The 24,559-nt window shown below is 37.0% G+C and overlaps 1 protein-coding gene across 1 annotated transcript in view; it reads right to left on the bottom strand.

The window, feature by feature from the left end:
* Positions 1-24,559, bottom strand: part of LOC107599308 (potassium channel subfamily T member 2-like) — a 95,380-nt gene that overhangs the window by 32,670 nt on the left and 38,151 nt on the right. Inside the window, exons 2-9 of the mRNA XM_016290860.1 lie at positions 15,155-15,234; positions 14,773-14,872; positions 10,560-10,613; positions 9,106-9,154; positions 5,476-5,535; positions 3,253-3,327; positions 2,035-2,118; positions 239-333 (exon numbers count right to left, since the gene is read on the bottom strand). Coding sequence (XP_016146346.1) covers positions 239-333; positions 2,035-2,118; positions 3,253-3,327; positions 5,476-5,535; positions 9,106-9,154; positions 10,560-10,613; positions 14,773-14,872; positions 15,155-15,234 — 597 coding nt within the window. The remainder of the gene's footprint in view (positions 1-238; positions 334-2,034; positions 2,119-3,252; positions 3,328-5,475; positions 5,536-9,105; positions 9,155-10,559; positions 10,614-14,772; positions 14,873-15,154; positions 15,235-24,559) is intronic.

Genomic DNA, 24,559 nt, shown 5'->3' on the forward strand with positions numbered 1-24,559 from the left:
GTCGTTCCAATCCCGTATGAAAATCGTTCTTCTGCAGAACACAAAAGAAGATATTTTGAAGAACTGTTTTGTTTGTACAATGAAAGTAAAAAAAAATAAAAAATCATACAGGTTTGGATGTGTACAAATTATTATATATAGGCTATACACACATACATACAGTATATCCCCAATATGAAGAAGGAATTTTCTTATGGTCAGAAATCAGTTTTAGGCCCTGTTTTGGTTTTTCTCTCACCAAGTGAAGATGAGGCAGACCAGGGTGCTGATGAGGATGAGCACCTGGTTGAACATGGCCGAGTGTGTTCGCTGAATCGCTCTGTGCAGGTCATTCTGAAAACAACATGAAGGAGAAGAGAAACAGAGAGATAAAAGAAGGCAGAGATGAGAGACAGTGAGACGTTTAATAACACAGTGCCATTGTGCTTGTACTTATGCAGGGGCGTACATTTCGTCTAACGGGGGAATAAACATAACATTTCTCAAGAGTGATTTTTGAAGGGGAGACAAATACAGCTAAAATTGTACTTGTAATGATATGTATACACAGAGGAAAGCCTTACTACTATTAGTGCAGCAGGGAGATCGTGCCAAATTAGACAACTTCAAGCTGTTGTGGTTGTGCTGCGACAGCGCTCGTGTCCATTGGTCACAGTATTGCCAAGTCCGTTGTTTTTCTGTGGAATTGGGCTACTTTATCACTGCTGCCGCGGGTTGTTTTTCATGTCCGCGACCCCAATAATGTGTATTTTAGTCCCTGGAATGCGATTTTTACCGGGGGACCCCCTCGAAACGCGGTTAGTTTGGGCTAGTTTTGGGTAGCAATTGGGAGGGTTTTGGTGTAAAAAACCTGGCAACCCTTTCCATCAAGTTATTATTGCTAACATAGCGACTGATCGAAAAATGCATTGGCATCATCAATATTAAAGAGAAAATAATCACTTCATCTGATGTTTAAGTGAATAAAATAGCATTGAAAGCCTTGGAGTTCCACAACTATTGGCTTTGTTCTCTCTCACCGGACTGGTGTGTGTGTAGGTGATGTAAAAGAGGAAAGCATGCATTTGAACCAAAGCACTGTGAGGCAAGGGAGGGGAGACTCGAAATGTTTCTAAACGTAAAACACATTTTTGCCCCGTTTGTGTCGTTTTACTACTTACACAATTATTTAAAGTATAAAACAGGGTTCCTCAAATCTTGCCCTGGAGGGCCAATGCGCAGCAGGGTTTAGCTCCAACCCTGATCAAATTCACCTACCTGTACTTCATCTGATGTTTAAGTGAATAAAATAGCATTGAAAGCCTTGGAGTTCCACAACTATTGGCTTTGTTCTCTCTCACCGGACTGGTGTGTGTGTAGGTGATGTAAAAGAGGAAAGCATGCATTTGAACCAAAGCACTATGAGGCAAGGGAGGGGAGACTCGAAATGTTTCTAAACGTAAAACACATTTTTGCCCCGTTTGTGTCGTTTTACTACTTACACAATTATTTAAAGTATAAAACAGGGTTCCTCAAATCTTGCCCTGGAGGGCCAATGCGCAGCAGGGTTTAGCTCCAACCCTGATCAAATTCACCTACCTGTGATTTTATAATGATCTTGAAGACATTGATTAGCATGCTCAGGTGTGTTTGGAGTTAGAGCTAAACTGTGCAGGAAAGTGGATCCTGTGGGCCAGATTTGAGGATCCCTGGTATAAAACATTGTTATTTACAATACACAAACTGGTTTTTAATCATATTTTTAGGGGGGACAACCCTCAGGTAGTGGGGGTCCTGTTCCCCCCCCCCCCGACCCCCCCGGGATTTCCACCTATGTACTTATGATAAAAATCCAAAATCAATAATGTAGAGCTCTGGCAAATTCGATAACCAGCGAGCTTTCAGCAGTTGAGGACAGATGCATTCAGGAAAATAAGGCATGAGGAGGAAGTGAGATAGAGATGGACAGGAAAATAAGAGCTTTGTGATGAAAGTGGATACACACTGACACAATTGCTCAGGAATAAGGGATAGAAGATAGGCTTCATTTCTTACAATCATGTTCTCAAGAGCGTGTTTGGCCAGCCAGCAGTTCAGGAAAACAGGAATGAACAAGTTTCTGAGGGAGGGCAAAATCACCTGATTGGAAAGAAAAAAAACCTTCATTTCCTTTAATTCAAAGAGTTTTGTGATACAGCTGAAACACACACAGTTTCTACCACCACAATTCAGGAGCACTGCTGCGCCGTTGATGAATCTTCAGCATCATGGCAAACAATACACATATTTTAGCTATTTCTAAGCATATGTAAATTATGTAACACGACAGCTTTCTATTTCAATTGGTACAGTCCTTTTTAATGAATCAGACTATTCAAACAGGAATAATCAATCTGAATCATGAACTGAATCAGTCATGCAACTCACTTTCTCACTGATTCAGCCTGGATTATTCACACATAACCACAGGTAAAGACTGTTATGAAAATAATGTTAAAAATGCAAATTTAGAATGCTAGTAAAATTTTAATCAGCCTATACTGATTTATTGTAATAATAATGGTAAATAATAAAATTAAACATTATTGTTGTTTTGTTATTATTATTATTATGTTTATTAAAATAAAAAATAACAGAAACAAAATAGTTTTAACTGTTAGTAAAATTTAATTATTATTATATTGTGATTAATAATAATAATAATAATAATAATAAGAATAATGCCAGAATCAAAATATGTTTTGTAATTGTTAGTAATAAAAAATCATTACTATATAATATGATGTTTAACAAAATTAAACAACAATAATAATAGTACTGTCATAAACTAAAGTTTTTAAATTGTTAGTAAAACTATTAATTATTATCATTATTATGTTTAATAAAAAAAATAAAAAACAGAAACAAAATAGTTTTCTAACTGTTAGTAAAATATAATTATTTTATAATCTTTAAGAAAGCTTTGATAGGATTTTAATTTTCAATAAAATAATAAATATTATTACTATTAATTACTACTACTGGCACTAATAATAGAAACGAAATTGCAATTGTTAATAAAATATAATTATTAATACATTATATTTATATATATTTATAAATAAATTATAATCATTATATAGAAATTATATTATGTGCAATTATTATAATTATTATATTATAATAAAAATAAATAATAAAATAGTTTGACAGAAACAATATCATTTTTGATCGTTAGGCCCAATTCTGGAGGTGGAGCAGTCCATGAAAATCCCATTGACTTGTTGTACTCACAGTGATCACGAAAGGAACGGCGCTGATCATCTCCAGAATGAACGGAATGCGCAACACTTGCTCCCAAACGTTGCCCTGGAAACAAGGACACTCTTGTCAGGGTCAAGAAACACTATTGTCTGTGTGACCTCTTGGATTAAAGGATAAAAAGTTGCTTTGATTGGGTTTGATCCAATGACAAGCAGCAGGGTTAAAGGTCACTCTCCTCGCCCCACTCGGAAATATGTTTCATTTATCGGTTGCAGTTGAGCCTGTGGCTGAATTAAGGTGTTAAACGTCTGCCATATTGCACAAGCTGGATGTATGTTTAGGTCTCACCCATGTGGGCCCTGCGTGGGTGAAGAGGCCTAGATGGTGTCGAAAGAAATCAATGCAGAACAAAGAGCGCGAGAGATGTGTTGATACAGGTTGTGCTCATCGCATGGGGATCAAACGAGATGTAGGAGACTCTAAGAGATCCCTTCACTATCGGCGTCTGGAGGACAAACATGCCTCGTGCTTTCTCTGCCCCCTTAGTCCCTTCAAAACAGCTCAACGCAAACAAACTCTTCCTCTATCAATCGCTCTCTATCACGGTTGGAAAAAACCCCAGGTCAAAACAGCTTATGGCGGTTAAAGGGATAGTTCACCTTCAGTTGCTGGTCCCCATTGACTTACATATAATTTTTCCCCCCCCATACTATGGAAGTCAATGGGGACCAGCAACTGAAGGTGAACTATCCCTTTGAGATTGTTTTTGTAGCTTGCTTAAGTATATTCCTTTAAATCAGACTATTTTATTTCCTTATAAATAATCTTTGAAAGTGACGTGACATGTGGCCAAGTATGGTGACCCCTTGCTCAAGGGCACCTCAGTCGTGGTATTGAAGGTGGAAGACAGCACTGTACATTCACTCCCCCCACCTACAATACGAGACTTGAACCTGCAACCTTTGGGTTACAAGTCCGACTCTCTAACCATTAGGCCACGACTTCCCCCACTGTTAAAGTATGCTAAAGAGTAGGGATTTCATTTCCACGAAAGAAAGAAAAAATACATCAGTAATGATTGGTTAGCGTCAGTTAGCTCCAGCTGGTAGAAGTTGTAACTAGAAGTTGTCCAGGCCCTTGTCATCTCTAGGCTGGACTACTGCAATGCTCTTCTGATCAAACGAGATGTAGGAGACTCTAAGAGATCCCTTCACTATCGGCGTCTGGAGGACAAACATGCCTCGTGCTTTCTCTGCCCCCTTAGTCCCTTCAAAACAGCTCAACGCAAACAAACTCTTCCTCTATCAATCGCTCTCTATCACGGTTGGAAAAAACCCCAGGTCAAAACAGCTTATGGCGGTTAAAGGGATAGTTCACCTTCAGTTGCTGGTTCTCATTGACTTGCATATAATTTCCCCCCCCCCATACTATGGAAGTCAATGGGGACCAGCAACTGAAGGTGAACTATCCCTTTGAGCTTGTTTTTGTAGCTTGCTTAAGTATATTCCTTTAAATCAGACTATTTTATTTCCTTATAAATAATCTTTGAAAGTGACATGACATGTGGCCAAGTATGGTGACCCATACTCAGAATTAGTGCTCTGCATTTATCCCATCCAAAGTGGTTCAGTGCCTTGCTCAAGGGCACCTCAGTCGTGGTATTGAAGGTGGAAGACAGCACTGTACATTCACTCCCCCCACCTACAATACGAGACTTGAACCTGCAACCTTTGGGTTACAAGTCCGACTCTCTAACCATTAGGCCACGACTTCCCCCACTGTTAAAGTATGCTAAAGAGTAGGGATTTCATTTCCACGAAAGAAAAAAAAAATACATCAGTAATGATTGGTTAGCGTCAGTTAGCTCCAGCTGGTAGAAGTTGTAACTAACAAAGCTTGTTTCTTCTTTGACATTCATTCAAAAGCGCTTTATGTATCCCCCAATTGTAAGTCGCTTTGGATAAAAGCGTCTGCTAAATGACTAAATGTAAATGTAAATGTAAATGTAAATGTAACTAACAAAGCTTGTTTCTTCTTTGACATTCATTCAAAATCAGACATGTTTTCTGACTAAATGAAAGTCAGGCAGGGCTCTTAAAAAGCTAAAAAGGGTTTGCAGCCAGCATTGTAATGAATGGGTAATGCTAATAGATACAGATAGCTCTCTCCAGGTATTACAGACCTCTTTGAAGCCAAGAGGGTCTCATAGTGTACTAGTGATAAAACCATGGGCAGATGTGTTGATTGACTCACCTTGTAGCTGAGGTACACCAGCAACATGGTCTCTGAAAAACTGATGAATGCAACAAGCACCTGGAGAGAGGTGAAAACAGACAAACAGAGATACAAAAAGGGACAGAGATGAGAGAGAAGCAGAGGTTGTGTAGGAAGAAACAGCAGGGGCAGCATGTTTCACACTGTCTGGTAATAAATGGCCAAAAAGAAGGGCAACACAACAATGGCAAATGTGTCTGTGTGTGTCTTTCAACCACAGGCGCTTTTATGAACTATGGGTTGATTTTTGGTAAAGTTTTAAGTAAAGGTTTTTGTTATATGAAGGTTTTTGTTATATGAAGGTCACAAAAAAATCTTGAAAATGTTGCATAATTTATTTTTGCCACTTTTATGTAAAGATTTTTTTTGTTTACCCTATCACAACACTTTTAAGTTTGAATCTTAAAATATTAAAATCTAAAATGTGACCTCAGTCAAAATGTGATCAACAATTATGAACAAAACTTTTAAAGGTGTCATATGATGCAATTTCAATTTTTCCTTTCTCTTTGGAGTGTTACAAGCTCTTGGTGCATAAAGAAGATCTGTAAAGTTGCAAAGACTAAAGTCTCAAATCCAAAGAGATATTCTTTATAAAAGTCAAGAGTCAGCCACGCCTACCTAAAACGGCTCGTTCTAACACGCCCCCACATATCTACATCACTATGTGGGAAGATTTGCATAACGCCACCCAAATGTTCACGCAAAGAAAGAACGCGTAACTTTTATTCTCGCTGTAGTATTGTTGTTGCCGCCGCCATATCGTGAAGGTGCTGTGTGATTCGGTGTGAAAGCAAAACTACTTAGTTTGGTCTTCCAAAAGAGAACAATATCTTCTTCGTCATGCCTGGAGCTGATCCGTGCTGGTTGCTGAGGAAATACTACAACTTTGCGCTGTGGATCGCCGGATCGGCTTTCACTGTGAACGAAGCGGAGTCCAGCCCGGGGTCGTCACATGTCCTTCCGGACAACACTGTTCCAGAACACTTCAACCCAAATATTCAGATGCGTGCAGCGCATTTTATGGAGGACCGTTTCCGGAGTTTTTTTAAGTACGTTTTTTATATTTAAAGAGTTTTTATATATTATATATTTAAAGCGAGTTTTTTGGGCTGTGTAGAGTAGGGCTTGTTGTTTGTCATTTCTCCGATCACAAATGCAGACATGGTTTTATGTTTACGCAGCGCATAAAAAGACAGTATAAGTCATTATAATCCATAATTATGTCCCCACTGGATGCAACAAATGCCTCGTTTGTAATGGGTTTTAATGTTCATGTCTCGTCGCTCCGGCCGGACAGGGCATCACAGTATGGTGAGGGGCGTAACATTTCCATCACATGCTTGAGGTATTCGGCCAATCACAACAAACTGGATAGCTGGCCAATCACAGCACACCTCGCTTTTTCAGACCGATGAGCTTTGTAAAAATCGACGCGTTTCAGAAAGGCGGGGCATAAAGGAGAAACAATAATGTACAGTATGTGGAAAATAATGTGTTTTTTGAACCTTAAACGCATAAACACATTTCATTACACCAAATACACAAAATAATGTTATTTTTAGCAACATCATATGACCCCTTTTACATACATACATACATAAATTAATGGTAACACTTTACAATAAGATTCCAGTTGTTATCAATAGTTAATTGCATTTGTTATAATGAACTAGAAATTAAGCATTTATTAACTGTAGTTCATGTTAGTTTCAGCATTTACTAATACATAATTAAATTCAAAAGTTGTATCTGTTGTGGCAAACTGTTGGTTGCTCTTACTCCGCCCTTCCTAACTAGAGTGCACAAGCCCCAAGTGCACTAGAATTCACTAGTGAGAGAACACCAGGTGAAGGTAGTTAAGTTAATCTATTAATTAGCAGGGTAGAACAGACTTTATGTAGAGTAGCAGTGGTTTGAACAAGGAAAACGATTCCTTTTTTTGTGCAGAGTTAAGCTACTACAACAGACTGAAGAAGCAGCCGGTGAGCTTAATATTTTGTACTTGGGTTGTTTGTTCAATCATGTTGTATTTGAATATCATTAGTTTTGTATTAGTTTGGTTTGTGAATTAGGTCTGGTTTTCTATATAGGGGGTATATTTGAATTTTAAAAGTTGCAAAAAGGATGTTTAAAATCATTTATTTAAAAAGTAGTGTTTGGTATGTAAAAGTATATAAACGGTTAAATATTTGTTGTCTACTTGTATGATATTCTTTGTTAATTTAAAAAAGAACATTTTTGTATGCAAGTTTTGCTTGGTATTTTTTGATTCTATTTGTTCGTGCTCTTACAATGGTGTTTGTATTTGTCTAAAGGTTTTTCACCTGCTTGGCTAATGACTGCTTGACTAATGACTGGCTGATTGATCCCTGCATCAAAACAAATCTGACAAATAAAAGAAAGCAAGTATGGTCAATGAGTGGAGTCCGGTGGAATTCTTGTAGTGGGCTGTCTTATCAAGTGGGAGAATCTGCACATTGAAACTTTGTAAATGGTGAAACCACTTGACAGTATCTCTTAACATTATTTAATGAAAATCAGCTAACATGAATGATCAATGAATAAACATGAACAAAGATTAATAATTTATGAATAAAATAACAAATGTATTGCTCATTGACAAAGATGCTTGAGATGAAGACATGATCTGAGACATGATGCGCAAACAAAAAAAAGACAAGGTGAAAAAAAAGAAAAGAACGAAAAATCATCAAAACATGGATTTTTATTTTTTATTGTGTGTATTTGGCAAGCATAAAATGCTAGCTACGAAATTAGCATTTCCAATCATCGCACAAGTTATTCCAACAATGTTTAAAAATGTGATTTCCACCACTGTCATTTCCATGACAAAATTGAATTGTGAGTTGAGGTGTTGGAAGTGACATTTGTTCAAAAAGGATTCCAAATTTTCTTTTTCCTTAGCGTAAAAAAAAAGAAGCATTTTTTTTGTACTATAAAGAATCTTTTGTGGAATGGAAAGATTCCATGAATGTTAAAGGTTCTGCGTGGAACCAGTGAAGCCAATAATGACAATTATTCTAGACCTCGTACAGTATAGGGTGACCATGCGTGCCATTTTTAAGGGACATGTCCTGGCCAGGATTTCTATGTTGGCTAAAATATCCCAGGTTTTGGCTGTTTGCGCTGCGCAGACCTATCGGTGTATGACATGCTATAGAGAGCATTTGAATCGCTCTTGCGGTACTTTGATGTCATACAAAGATCGGTCTGCGCATTGGTGTTTGCATCGCTTTGACCGTTCTCTGTAGATCCCACCTTCTCACACGCCATGATTGGTCGATTATATACAATGCCTGCATGTTATTGGTCAAGCTACTTTTCGATCATTACCTTCGGCAAGTATGAAAACAGGAAAACAAAGCCGAATATAGAAATCCTGGCCAGGATGTGTCTCGTAAAAATGGCACGTATGGCCACCTTAGTTATGTATGAACATCCATTGCTTTAATATTAAATAAAACCGAAAGAGTCTGAAAAGTGTTTTAAAAAAAATGCCTTTTTAAAATCCCAAAAGTGCCTGTAGAAGAAACACCTGTGTATGTGCGAGTGTGTGAATGACAGGGAGGATTTATTTGTTCTGACCTGAAGAGCCCAGAGTGGCAGAGGCCTGTTTACCCAAATAATGAGGGACCTGGTGACAGGAAGCCATTATTTGAATGAAATGAGATAAAGAATGAAAAGAAAATTACAGATTAGATACGCTCGGATCAAGAAGAGGCCTCATAATTGAACACTTTTTTTTCCCACATGTCAAACAAACACACCAATTCCAGAATCCAATCCATTTACAATGCCTGAGCAATAAACACATTCAAACCAACATTTTTGTTACGAATGAAGAAATCAAAGCTGTGTGGTGTGTATTCTGAATTACAGTAATGTGCACAGTGCCATTGTGTCAGACACATCATTAAACGCTTACAGACTACCACCAGAATTTTTGATGTTTAATAAATAGCAAAAAACAAACTGCCTTGTTAAACATGTCACAGAGACTCCTGGTGCAGAGCCCTGAAGTCAATAAATCAATTCTACTGTTGGCATGAGACAAAACAGCCTGACTGTAAACAACACCATACATTTCCAGCAAAAAGTAAATTGATTCATATCCAGTTAGAACATGTTGGATGTTTAATATATTGTTTAATTATGAAGAGTGGGATTCTAGACCAATCAGATTTCACTGTGGGCGGGGCTACCCAGCACATAATTAATTCCATGTAATTTGCAATTTAAATGAAAATGTATCATGGTTTAAATAGTTTTTTGTGGGGTGTTTTTGACCCACTAGTAACACTTGAGTACATTTTTTGTATGAAATATGGTTTAAGGTTTACTACTGAATGTACTGACAAATATTAATGGTAAACTAAAATATACTTTAATTTAATTTCTATTGAAACTTGTATGTATTGTAATCACACTATAATTGCAATACACTGTAATACATTGCAATTGCTTGTTACATTAATCAGTAATAACATATTTGTGATAAAGAAGTTGTATATTAGTTTGTGTAAAATATTAATATTAAATAACACACTACAGTTAAAATTAAAATCAATATGCTTTAGTATGTTAGTAAACATCAAAATAACTGTACTTCTTTAAAGCATGAAAAATGACCATTAAAACGATTTAAAATGTACTTTAAAGTAAATCTTATATTTTGACAAAATGCACTTTTGAATGCATACATTTGATTGACCTTTTATTTCATAAATATTATATTATCTGCAAGAACAGTTTTTTTTTTTTTAAATATACTTTTAGAAGTTGAAGTACACTACAAATTCCCATTCAGTACAAGAATAAGTGCACTTCATTTTCACAAGGGTAAGCTAAATGGGAAATATCAGAAGAGATGAGCTACAAAGTTAGGTTTAAAAACCTGATAAACTCAAGATTCTCAAATATTATACATTTGTATTGATTTTCTTCAGATCTTCTCTATTAAAATGGTCACATGTCTGTGTTTCTGGCCCTCGGTCACCATTTTCATTTCTTATGCCAGAGTCAAGAGCCTTGATACTTACCAGTCAAAATGGCTTCTGTTGTGAGCAGATGCATTCTGTCTGAGACAGCCAGGACTGCAGGGGAAGCAAACACACATAGATACGAGTTTTTATGCATGGACTATCCAAAGGCCCTTCAGTCTTCTCCAGATTGTTTCTCCAGATCTCACTTTCCCTTCGTCCACCCTCACTCTCTATCCGACACGAACATGAACTCTTCTCTGAACTGAAAATAGATCCCACGGTTTTCACTTTTGACCATCTTTCTCCTTTCCTGTCATTCACTTGCATCTCTTTGGCATGAGGTCCTCGATATGCTGTTCTTCTGCACTTTGGCAGAAAATACGTTTTTACTTTTTTCACTTGCACTCAGAAACGTCTCTCTAACTCTTTGTCTATGCTTGTCTCCCTGCTTCACAAGTCCAGTGAGAGTTGGTGATTTCCAGTGACATGAGTGACAATCACTGCTGGCGATGCGACAAAGTTAAATTTTATGCTAATGAGCAGTGATGTCATCCAGCGACAACCAATGGAAGTGCAGACAGCCATTCAACTGATACAGTTGCACACTGCAATTGAGCATGAACACCATTACTAGCAACAGCAACAGTACAGCAAGTCCTCAAGCGATTAAACGCTACCTTAAAGATACGTTCACACTGACAGTTAGCAATTAGTCAAGATTGTCATATAGCTGCGCTGCGTTGTTAGTAGAGTGTTTTTCTTCTTGACTGCTGTATCCAAATCTGTTGGGGGAATAGGGTCAATCTACATAAAGTTCAGCTCTACATAACCTTGCTGGATCGCAAACAAGTTCCTCAAGGAACTAATTCAACTCTTGCAATAGTAACAAATTTAATGGTTGAGGCTGCCAAATTTTGAGAGATTAATACCACAATCAGAGCTTTTATCATAAATCGATACCTTTTCTGCCCAGTGGTTTACTTAATCTTCCCAACCTGGCAACCATATCGCATGTGCTCTCTCTACATTACAGAAAAAGTGCTGATGAGCCCGAAACCACTGGCAAACATGTAAGCTGGAGTCTTAGCGATTTCTGTTGAAATATTCTGCTCAAATCAAAGTGTATTACAGCCAGTCCTTTTCTTTCACACATTTGCGTTGTTTGCTGCAACTAAACCTGTGAGCAAACCATGCAAGTTGACGTTCTCTTGAGTTGTGCTTATATAAAAGTGCAATAATTCTGATGAAATAAGAAAATAATAATAATAATAATAATATGACATCATGATTAATAATTGTATGAATTAACTAATAAAATGAAATCATGATTAATAATTGTAATTATTTTTTGTGCAAAATAACCATGATTAACCATTTAGACAATGGACTTTTTTTGCCCACAAAATTTCATTAATGTGATATGGAGGTCTGCACAAGATACATTTTTCAGTCCTGCTCAGTCTCGTTGCTGCTAAAAAATAAGAAATTTCTTCCAGCTCCTGGTTACAACTTTTACATTTTGTCCCACTCTCCTGCTTTTTTACCTGCACTCAACAATTTAAAACTTCAGTTGCACTAGGTTCTGCAGATCCCAGATGATGGCGACACACCTTTAGAATGTGGCCAAGACGAAATAACTTAAAGGGATAGTTCACCCAAAAATGAAAATTGTATGTTTATCTGCTTACCCCCAGGGCATCCAAGATGTAGGTGACTTTGTTTCTTCGGTAGAACACAAACAAAGATTTTTAACTCAAACCGTTACGGTCTGTCAGTCTTATAATAGAAGTGAATTGGAATCACAGCTTTGAGAGTAAAAAAAAAAACATACAAAGGCAAAACTAATTAAACCCTGCGGCTCGTGACGATACATTGTTGTGCAAGAAACTGAACAGTATTTATATCGTTTTTTACCTCTGATGCACTGCAATGTCTGAACTGTCTGAACTGTCCTGAGCGCAGTGGCGGTGCGTGACACGTCTTTTTTATCTTCTTGCTTTATGGCAGATCGCAGACTTATAAGTGCATTACCGCCACCTATCTCTCAAATGGACCATTGACACTCCTAATTGAGATTGTAGATAGAGTGTCAATGGTGCATTTGAGAGATAGGTGGCGGTAATGCACTTAAAGTCTACGATCCGCCGTAAAGCAAGAAGAAGAAGAAGACGCGTCCAATGAGCGCAGTGGCGGTGCGTGACACGTCTTTTTCTTCTTCTTGCTTTACGCGGATCGCAGACTTATAAGTGCATTACCGCCACCTATCTCTCAAATGGACCATTGACACTCCTAATTGAGATTGTAGATAGAGTGTCAATGGTGCATTTGAGAGATAGGTGGCGGTAATGCACTTAAAGTCTACGACCCGCCGTAAAGCAAGAAGAAGAAGAAGAAGACGCGCCGGCTGTCGAGGACGCGCTCTGGACAGTTCAGACATTACAGTGCATCAGAGGTAAAAAACTATATACAGTGGTGTGAAAAAGTGTTTGCCCCCTAAACCTAATAACTGGTTGGGCCACCCTTAGCAGCAACAACTGCAATCAAGCGTTTGCAATAACTTGCAATGAGTCTGTTACAGCGCTGTGGAGGAATTTTGGTCCACTCGTCTATGCAGAATTGTTGTAATTCAGCCACATTGGAGGGTTTTTGAGCATGAACCGCCTTTTTAAGGTCATGCCACAGCATCTCAATAGGATTCAGGTCAGGACTTTGACTAGGCCACTCCAAAGTCTTCATTTTGTTTTTCTTCAGCCATTCAGAGGTGGACTTGCTGGTGTGTTTTGGATCATTGTCCTGCTGCAGAACCCAAGTTCGCTTCAGCTTGAGGTCACGAACAGATGGCCAGACATTCTCCTTCAGGATTTTTTGGTAAACAGCAGAATTCATGGTTCCATTTATCACAGCAAGTCTTCCAGGTCCTGAAGCAGCAAAACAGCCCCAGACCATCACACTACCACCACCATATTTTACTGTTGGTATGATGTTCTTTTTCTGAAATGCAGTGTTACTTTTACGCCAGATGTAATGGGACACACACCTTTCAAAAAGTTCAACTTTTGTCTCATCAGTCCACAGAGTATTTTCCCAAAAGACTTGGGGATCATCAAGATGTTTTCTGACAAAACTGAGACGAGCCTTTATGTTCTTTTTGCTCAGCAGCGGTTTTCGCCTTGGAACTCTGCCATGCAGACCATTTTTGCCCAGTCTCTTTCTTATGGTGGAGTCATGAACACTGACCTTAACTGAAGCAAGTGAGGCCTGCAGTTCTTTGGATGTTGTTGTGGGGTCTTTTGTGACCTCTTGGATGAGTCGTCGCTGTGCTCTTGGGGTAATTTTGGTCGGCCGGCCACTCCTGGGAAGGTTCTCCACTGTTCCATGTTTTTGCCATTTGTGAATAATGGCTCTCACTGTGGTTCGCTGGAGTCCCAAAGCTGTAGAAATGGCTTAATAACCTTTTCCAGACTGATAGATCTCAGTTACTTTCGTTCTCATTTGTTTCTGAATTTCTTTGGATCTCGGCATGATGTCTAGCTTTTGAGGATCTTTTGGTCTACTTCCCTTTGTCAGGCAGGTCCTATTTAAGAGATTTCTTGATTGCGAACAGGTGTGGCAGTAATCAGGCCTGGGTGTGGCTAGAGAAATTGAACTCAAGTGTGATAAACCACAGTTTTAACAGGGGGGCAAACACTTCTTCACACAGGGCCATGTAGTTTTGGATTTTGTTTTCCCTTAATAATAAAAACCTTCATTTAAAAACTGCATGTTGTGCTTACTTGTGTTATCTTTGACTAATATTTAAATTTGTTTGATGATCTGAAACATTAAAGTGTGACAAACATGCAAAAAAATAAGAAATCAGGAGAAAAGAAATCAAGAAACCAACACTTTTTCACACCACTGTAAATACTGTTCAGTTTCTTGCACAGACCGATCGTCTGTTTCGTGTTTTTACACATCAATGTATCGTCACGAGCCGCAGGGTTTAATTTGGTTTGTGTATGTTTTATTTGACTCAAAGCCGTGATTCCCATTCACTTCCATTATAAGACTGACAGACTGCAACGGTTTGAGTTAAAAATCTTCGTTTGTGTTCTACTGAAGAAACAAAATCACACATCTTGGATGACCTGGGGGTAAGCAGATAAACATAAAATTTTCATTTTTGGGTGAACTATCTCTTTAAAAGACTGAATACCTTTGCTGCTTACTGAAACAACTTTTGCTTCAAGTGCACGGAACAAAGCTTCAGTGCCATGTGGCTGTATCTCACCAGTCTCTCTCCTCCCGCGGGTCGTCTAACAGGACTCGTACGATGTAGAGCAGGCAGCTCAGAACCTTCAGGAAGAAGTTGAAGAGTCGCACTCTCAAACCTGCACACAAGAGCGTGAGGCCGTCACCAATCAGCATTACAAAGAGCTTCACAAACAACAGAAACACGAAGCCGAGTACTCACGGACAGGACACGACAGCTAGAGGACAGCACATCAAACGCGCAGAAACAAATACAAGACCAACCAATTACCCAGCACCAGCTCCACAGAGCCACTCACAGGGGTCAACAGCACTCCACGTGAAAGCAAAAACAAACTACCACCTCACAGGACAAGAAAAGACACAATTAGAGCCGCCCCTCGGTCTGGGCGAGAACTCACTGGATCTTTGGTTTTTGATGAAGAACAGCTTCAGACGTTCCTTGAAAGTGTTTTCATTCACATAGAACTCTACCTGCACTCTAAAAGGAATGATGATGTTTGGTTGGAGATAAACAAGAGATGGAGAGGAAGGGGGAAGGACGGATAATGATGACATATGTGAGAGAGGAGGCAAGAAAGTTAGACTTATTGCCATTGCGGTAATATAAAAAGCAATCAATTGAGAGCTACAAAGCACTGTTGCTATATTAAAGTCTAATAGCTTTAGAAGGAAATTATGTTGCCTTTTGAGCACAAGGTGGCTGTGGTTGACCTCGCTATTTGTGCTGACTTAATCTAGAATTATAAATGACTTGCACAGCGAGGGGGAGCGTAACTGGAGGAGCCGTAACTCCAGTGCTTCTTCATTTCGCTCCACAGTCTGCAACAAACAGAGATCTGGAACTGGGCGAAGAGGAATATTGCAGCTCATGTTCAACCCGATGCCCATCCAGTGTCTGCTGTGGCAAGATGCCAATCACCACAGGCAATCTTTTCGAAGCACAAATGGAAATGTGTTTTCTTGCACTTACAAATGTTTATTAGATAGTTTAAAAGCAGAAATGGAAAGCATATGTTCTTTGTATAGCACTTAAATGGATTCCTCAGTAAAAAGGTTTGTTGTTTGAGCTGTAGAAATGTCCAAATCAGTCTATTCAGAGCACTCTGAAGGGTGCAAGGCATTACTGTACGCATTTGAAAGACCCTAGATGAATATATTTATTTTGAATTAGACCATAATAACTTTCCAATGATACACTGTTGATTTAAATCGTCATTTTTGGTTGAGATTGAAATCCCAGTGTAGTTTTATCATTAACTGAGGATGCAAACATAATGTGGAACCAACACCAGATTGTTATTTAATATTTGTGTTTACATTATCCAAAATGACTTGCAGTGAATGTATCTGACACCTACATAGACCAATTAAAGCTGACATGTCAGTGTTGACTTAACAGTGTTTCAATGCTTGTTTAATTTCTGTGTTAAACATCAAACATTCACATTTATAGCTGTATAGGCTGTAGAGAAAAATGTCCTTCATTTAAATTTATTTCAATTTTCATACTGTATTTGTAGCATTTGGTAAAAACCAGCACTCAAAAATGAAATTATGTAAACTATATTTCCAATTATAGTCCTTTTACAACCCCAGGTAAGATTTTAAATAGGCCTAAAACACCTCAGGTTTTGAAATGAAATGCCAAGATCCATCAGCCAGTATCACATGATTATAGACCGTGCGCTTCCATATCCCACCCTGGTTTTCATGCCTGGATGCAAATTTAACATAAGAGTGTTTAAATTTTTTAGCTGGGTCATGAGAGAAAATTTCTCAGATGTGGCACTTATTTCATAACTCATTGAGAACTTGGATGGAATTCTCAGTTACAGTATGTATTTACGTTGTGCTTAACCGGAAGTAAAATAAATGCAAAGACACAACAGAGCTTTTTTCTGTATTGTGATATACATCCGAGTGAAACTGATTATTGATGTGGACATGGTTCATTCAATCTGTAGCTGATTGTATGGAGGCTGATGTGAGTGCAAGCTTGCAGTTGATTGTAAGAAAATGTTCATTCATTTAGGCCAGAGAAGAACTTCCTTGACTGAGTTTTTTCTCCATTGACTTTTGGTTTAAAAGACACTTAATATTCAGTAGTATCATTGATTTGACATGTGAACAAAACTTGAACTGAACTGAGCTGGATAATCATCACACTATTGTCTTCTGTAGAGCTGCTTTACAGCTGAATCAAGTTTGTTTATAATTAACGAATTATGCAGCATCAACACTGTTATTGAACTGAACTGAATCAACATCGGCGTTTTGGACTGCAATGTAGAGCTGATCTTATGACATCAGTCAAAGTTAATATGTAGGGCTGGGCAATGATATCACATCGAAAATTACCGTTTACTACCGTTAAAGACACACTGAAACTGAAAATAAAACTGAAAGACCTTCACAACAACCTGTCAAAATAAAAGTCTGGTTAAACTTGAAGAAATTATGACAGAATATATTACTATTGTATACTAAATCAGAATTCTCAAAGTAATAATAATAATAATTTTAAGGAATATCATACAACCAAGGTATTTTTCATTAATGTATACAGTTCTGTTATAAATTAATTTCTTTTGATGACATTTTTATAGAATGATCAAACTGTTAAAGATTTAGTAATTAATTTCACTATACACCATTTTCATGATAAATTTAGTAAAGAATCATAAAAAAAATTAGGGGAAATTAAAATGGATTTCATGGGGCCCTAATTTAAAAGGTATCTTATTCTGTTTAATTTATTCTTAAGGCCTAACAAACATTTGGAAAGTATTTTTTCCCCATTAACGCTAAATGAATATTGCTATACATATCAATATGGTATGATATGGAAAAAACATTGTGATAATATTTTGGGCCTATCTTGTCTTATGGTTATACTTCAATTTAGAGTGATAGATATTTTAAATGTTTATGCTGTTAAACTTCCTTTCCTGTTTTACACTTCCCAGTTCATTTATACACATTGAAAGACAAGTCAATATGATTGTCTGTGGTACTTGACATCACGCTGTCCACACACATTAAGCTGTAAATAACAATTATGTTCCTTTAAAGGTCACTCATGGGAGAATGTCACACATATTGAGTTTGTTGTTCTCCAACACATTTCACGTCCCTTTTGCTCCAACTACCCAGGGACTCATAAAGAGGGATTAGCCACAGACCAGATCAGTGTGAGCTGGACCGCTCCAGTCTTTTAAAGACGTCCTCTTAGATCTGTGGAGCCAGCCTCATTACCACAGTGCTCTGCGTAATTGGACGGAAACACGGAGGGACACATAATATCCTGTGAGTCATATCATAACAATGGGAATAAAGGATGAGAGGAGAGAACACAGGCCAAGCACATGTGTGATCTGTCTGTCTCTCACACTCATATGTCGGGGAAAAGAAGCGATAATGCGAATTTACAGTCCGGAAGGGGTCCCGAAACCCACGTGGTGGTCAACCCTAACGTATCCTCTCCTCACAGCCAGGACCCTGCCAGATCATGCTGGGTGTTGCTATGGCGACAGAGAGCACCTTTGGGATTCCTAACACACACATCTAGTTGCAATAATCAAGTTTTGTGGGCGTGGATGACTTGATTCATTCCCAGCTCCTTGAGAAAAATGGCCTGTGCACATAGTCTTACCTACTGGAAGTGCAATGATTGCACCTGAGAAATCCAGCATCACATAAATATGTGCTAAAAAATATATAATATTTTCGCCATTGTGTTGGCCACTTTAACAACACTTTTCCTTTGTGTGTGTGTGTGTGTGTGTGTTGACGAGGATATTAAGCATAACCAATTCCTTTACGATTACAGGATGTACAATCTTGAAAACACATCCAGGTAACACCTAAATTAAAATTAAAATATTCCAACTGCATTATATTATTCTCTCTCTCTACACACACACACACACACATATATATATATATATATATATACTGTATATAATTTCCCCATTGTAACAGTGTTATTTTAGTATCATTGAGATACTAAACTATTATAATTATTAACTATTAACTAATTACCATTAATACTTTAAATTACAGTTTTTATTAATATTTACAATTTTCATTTTTATATTTTCTGTTTTTTATTTAAATTTTTGTTAAAGTTTTAGCAATTTTGTTGTGTGATTTTATCATCTTTAGTAGTTTCTTTTAACATATGTCTATATAGATTTTTTATTACTATTACTACTATTATTATTTGTACGTCAAGTTAAACTAAATTAAAATGAATTGATGTTAAATGAAATATGTTACCTTGGCAGCTAGCTGAAATTACAAAAAAGGTTTTTGGGGTTTTTTTGGTCATGTTTCTTTCAATTTTTTTTATTTTTATAATACATTCCTATTATTTTCAATGGTGAGGATTCTCATACATTCTCATTACAGTGACATAAGTCACTACTATACAGTACATTTTCATGTCCTGCTTTCATATCCTTTTCACAATGGGCATAATTGTTATGTAAACAAAAATGAAAAAATTCAATTTCTTACACATTACTTTGATTTCGTGGTTATTCAAATCTGACACAATGTTGTGTCTAAAATTGGAAATAGGTCATACAACCTTTGTTTCAGTTAATACTGGATTTCATGCAACCTCCAAGATTGTTCTTCCGTCTTTGTAATATTTCCTGTGTCCAATGCATATGTTTATTATTTTAGTTTTTTTTTTTGGGCAGGTTTCAGGTTTCCTACACATTCTTCCATGTACTGGTATATCTCAATGAGATCAATAATGAAAACAGTTTTTCATGTTCTTTTTTCAGACTCCTCTTTCTCATAGCCTTGGTTGTACATATTCTACAGTCCTAATGTGTTCATTGCTAATTAGCTTTTAAGAGTAATTGGACCCAAGACTAGAGAAAGCACAGCAACCACGAACAAGCCTTTTAATGAACCAGTGGCTAATATAAGGTGATAGACGCTTCATTAAAAGTACATCAAAACATGTATTATTTATTGCCATTTCTCTACATCCAGCAGGAAAATGAGTCTAATGCTGAATGTTTGTCATTCCCATTTATTTATTTGTTCTTTTGTCATCATTTGGTCATCTTGTTATTCATTCATTTAATCAATCCTTTGAATAACTGGATACCATGCAACAAATTGTTCACCTTCTGAACAAGTGTCTAAACAATGCTGATGTCACTGACTTCATTGTAAGCTAAACTGATTTATTAAAATTAAAACTCAGTTGGATGTAGCCTTAATAAAAAAGCGTACTTAATTGTGCATTTGTAATCATATATAGTTAAAAGTTTTATAAGTACATTTTAATCTTTTGTCATGTTTTAAAGACGTACACTTGATGTGTTGACTAACAAACTAAAGCACATTTAAAGTACTTGATTATGATAGTGTTATTTGATATTAAATAAAGTTAATATATTTTAAATGTACTAAATTCCAACTTTATCATTACAAAAGAAAAATCTAAGTTTATTTCGAAATGACATGAAATGACAGTATATTTTAGTTTATCACTTTATTTTAAGGACCAATTCTCACTGTTAACTATAGCTGCTTATTATTAGCATGCATATTACTAGCATATTGGCTGTTTATTACTGCCTTATTCTACATGACTATATTTTAGATCCCTTTATGCTACCCCATACCAACACTTAAAGGTCCCATGGCATGAAAATTTCACTTTATGAGGTTTTTTAACATTAATATGAGTTCCTCTAGCCTGCCTATGGTCCCCCAGTGGCTAGAAATGGCGATAGGTGTAAACCGAGCCCTGGGTATCCTGCTTCGCCTTTGAGAAAATGAAAGCTCAGATGGCCCAATCTGGAATCTTCCCTTTATGTCGTCATACGGGGAAAGGTTACCTCCCCTTTCTCTGCTTTGCCCGCCCAGAGAATTTGGCCCGCCCATGAGAAAATGAGCTACTACCGTGCGAGACCAGCGCAATATTTTTTTTCCCTCGAGACATCATGGCTTGCAAACGAGCGAAGCATGGCAGTTGCCCCGCCTCTCTCCTCCTCATTAGCATTAAAGCTACAGACACAGAAATGGCACGTCCTAATGAAAGCTCATTGTAGGACTGGCTCGTAGTGGCTGAAATTCTGCACCAAGGCTGAATTTCTGGAAAGAGACTTCAGATACAGTACTATGGACCACTTAGGCCTATATAAAAGCATCTAAAAAGCAGCATGTCATGGGACCTTTAACAACTAACCTACTAACTATTAATAAGCAGCAAATTAGGAGTTTATTGTGGCAGAAGTCATAGTTAATAGTTAGTTAATGGTGAGAATTAGTCATAGTGAGAGAAAAAAAATCATCTCTTAAGTTCAACTAATTGCTTTTAATATACAGTATATTTAAACTATAATAGTATATACTGTATTACTAGGATATACTATAATAGTAGATAGTAATACAATTTCATTTTAATTGCAACAAACATGCAGTTAAGTGTCTGAAAGCACTACATCCAGTTAAAAAGCATATTATTTCTGTAATAAGTGCTCTTTATACTTCTCTTTCAAAAGGGACATGCGGGTTGGTCTATTGGCTAGTCGTCGCACAACATGTTCATGTTGATCAAATGCACGTCACACATGCACACAAGGAACTAGCTGCTAGATTTGTGAAAGAGGACAATCGCATTAAATCTTTGAAAGGCATTCAAGAGTTTTATTTGCGCCGAGGCAGTAAATTGCAAGTAAAAGAGACATCTACATATTTCCTAATGCCATATGATAGAAGTGTTTCTGCTTTTTGCCTTTTTATTAATAGACAGAGCAGTAGAAAGTGACAGGCAACAATTGAAGAGGGCAAGGGAGAGGCCAGGGAAACACAACTCAACTCTTACCTTCTGCATCATAAGCTAATGTGCGTCTGCTGCAGTAGTAGACTCCTCTTTGAATACACTCTATCGCATGTCAGTCTGTCATTGTAGCAGCATCGATTTCGCATTTACCCAGTTATATTCTATGTAAACGTGAACTGTAGTCCATCACGTCTAAGTAGGTTCTTTGCTAGAATTGGAAACAATATGTCACTGAACGTTGTTCGCAACACTTGCAAAACAATGTTATTGGCCAAGCTGAAGTACAAATATCAACACTGTTAATGTATTATTCGACCACTGCATAAAACAACAGACCATTTAAGCTGTGTGTGATTTTTGTACCAACTAGCTAACTAGTGAAGTTGGATTTTATTATTGGCCTGGAATAGACCTTAGTCAGGTTAGACGCCATATTGAATTTAACACGCACGAAAGCGTAAAAGACTCAGTCTTTACAATGGCACACGCTGTATAAACACACTAGATCACATATTTTTCACAACTGTTTTGTGGAGTTTTTGTCTGCTTTAAAGCTTTATCGGAAAGACGTTTCGTCAGCTGGACAGTTTGTATTTTGTTAAACAACAGTACAATCCAAGGCCTCTCAGTTGTGTGGATTTAAATACCTGTGGTCTCTTAATGCACACAATTGATTTGACTGACTCAATGAATCTTAACACTGCAAACACAGGTGCAACCAATCATGAAAATTTGTATTGCATTGTATTTAAAAATGATATTTAAGGTAGCTGATTGCTAGTTGTGCTTGTCCTTGATCGCTATGGGAAAGTAGCAACATGGGAACCTCAAAAGAACTCCATAATAATCTAAAAACTAGGATAATTTGTCAGAATGATTTAGGAGAAGGATACAAAAGTTATCACAAAGGTTTGAAGTCTCTGTCTCCACAGTCAGAAATATAGTTCGAAAATGGAAGACCACAGGAGCAGATTTTTTTTGCACCTGTCGGTTTTTGTTATGATTACATTTGAAATGTATCTGTTGATTCAATAAATGTTATTTTAGAACTGAAATGTTGCTGTTTCCATAAGCTATCCAAATGAAGTTGCTGCTTCGAAAGCCCAGCAGATTAGAAATTGAAATTAGGATAATTATCAGGGGTGCCCAAAATTTTTGCTGAAAACGGTAATTTAATGGGAGAGTCCACCCAAAATGGACAAGATCCAAAAAGGTTATAAAGGTGTTGTAAAACAAACCAATATGAACTGAAAGTTTAATCCAAGTCTTGTGAAGAGATACAATTGCTTTATTTGATGAACAGACACCTGGACTTTCAGGTGAGGGACAGAAACCTCTCAGTTGCCATTAAAAAAAAATGTCCAAATGGGTTTGGAACAACATGAGGGTGAGGAAATGATGCAGAATTTTCATTTTTAGTGAACTATGCCTTTAAGAGATTAACGCCAGTATTGACACGTGGTTGATACTCCCAATCTGTATGTGATTTGATGCTAATCCATGTAGAAAGTCTTTAGTATATGTGCAGTTTTGCATATCTTAAAGCTTTAAGAGTGGTTCACATCCAGAGACTGGAACATCATGCATGTCCTGCAATCCCAAAATCATCCACCCACTTGCTCGAGTAGACAGTTGATGCACTTGGACCTTGATGACTGAGATTTTTTTCCCCTTTAAATCATTTTATGTAACTATCATTAACACTACAGTAACTGTGTAAGAATCTCATCACAAGACGACCCACAATCTCTCCAAACTAAACCTTGTCTTCCCGTTCCTCAAAGATTTTTCCTTAAATCATACTCGTCTTCTATATATGTTGTAATTAATATTCACACTGTCTAGACATTGAATCTTTCTATATTATGTCAAGTTTTTGCAGTGTTTCATCATCCACTCATTTATTCATGCTTCCATATCTTTCTGTCAGTTCTCCAAAATCAAATAAATGTAAAAAATTTCCCTTGTGAAAGAGAAGTTAGCACTTTCAAAAATATATATAGAATATAAGGAAATAATATACTTTAAATTTAATAAATGCAATTAGTTGAACTTAAGAGTGCTTTTTGATTAAGTAGGACTTAATGACATCTTTATATGCAATTTTAATTACATAATTACTTCCATTGTCTTTGAAATATGGTTAATGTGCCGAATGCACTGACAAACATTTATGGTAAACTAAAATATACTTTAATGTCATTTTAGGGCATATAGTCATTCCATGTCATTTTGACTCCATATTATATTCTGTTTAACATCTGCTTTTCTGTTTCAGGTAAGAATATAAAACGGGTTTGGAATGCCATCAGGATGAACTGTTCCTTTAAAACTTCCCTCTATTGCTCAGTCTCACAGCAGGCTGGCATAATGCTTACACAGGATTCAATCGTTCCCTGTGTCATTTTCATGTTATTTCATATGCTTTTTTCATATGGAAAACTCTTTTCCACTTGAGGGAGTAACAGCAGTGAGCAAGTAAAGTGTAAACCTCACCACATGAAAGGAGCTGAGCGCTAGGTTTAACAACACTGTTTACTAGTTAGCTAAAGGAAAGAGGGAAAAACATTAAAAGCTCATAAAAGCCTTTTGACTCTATGGAGAAGCAAACAAACTATCCCATACAGCTCCCTTGTTGATAATGCTGGGAATACTTTCAATAAAGCTGCTTTCTAAAAAGCCAATTACACAACAATAATGCCTAAAATGACTTTTCTTTACTATATTCAACTATAGTAAATATACTGTAACCCTCAAATGAAGTGTGCACAGTTTCACTGAACATGAGATAAGGGGGATTTTTTAATAACGCTGTAAAAACTAATTAGTTATTTTTGTTTGTCTATCACACACTCAATCTCTTGTCACTTAAAGGAACATTTCATACAGAAATTAAAATTCTGTCATTACATAATTATTGACAGTATGTTCATGTTGTTCCAAACCCGTATGTAGCGTCTGGACCACTCCAACACACAATATATATTTTGTT

The sequence above is a fragment of the Sinocyclocheilus grahami genome, unplaced genomic scaffold (genome assembly GCF_001515645.1).
Source record: "Sinocyclocheilus grahami isolate Dianchi unplaced genomic scaffold, SAMN03320097.WGS_v1.1 scaffold264.1, whole genome shotgun sequence".
In the NCBI taxonomy this organism is placed as follows: Eukaryota; Metazoa; Chordata; class Actinopteri; order Cypriniformes; family Cyprinidae; genus Sinocyclocheilus; species Sinocyclocheilus grahami.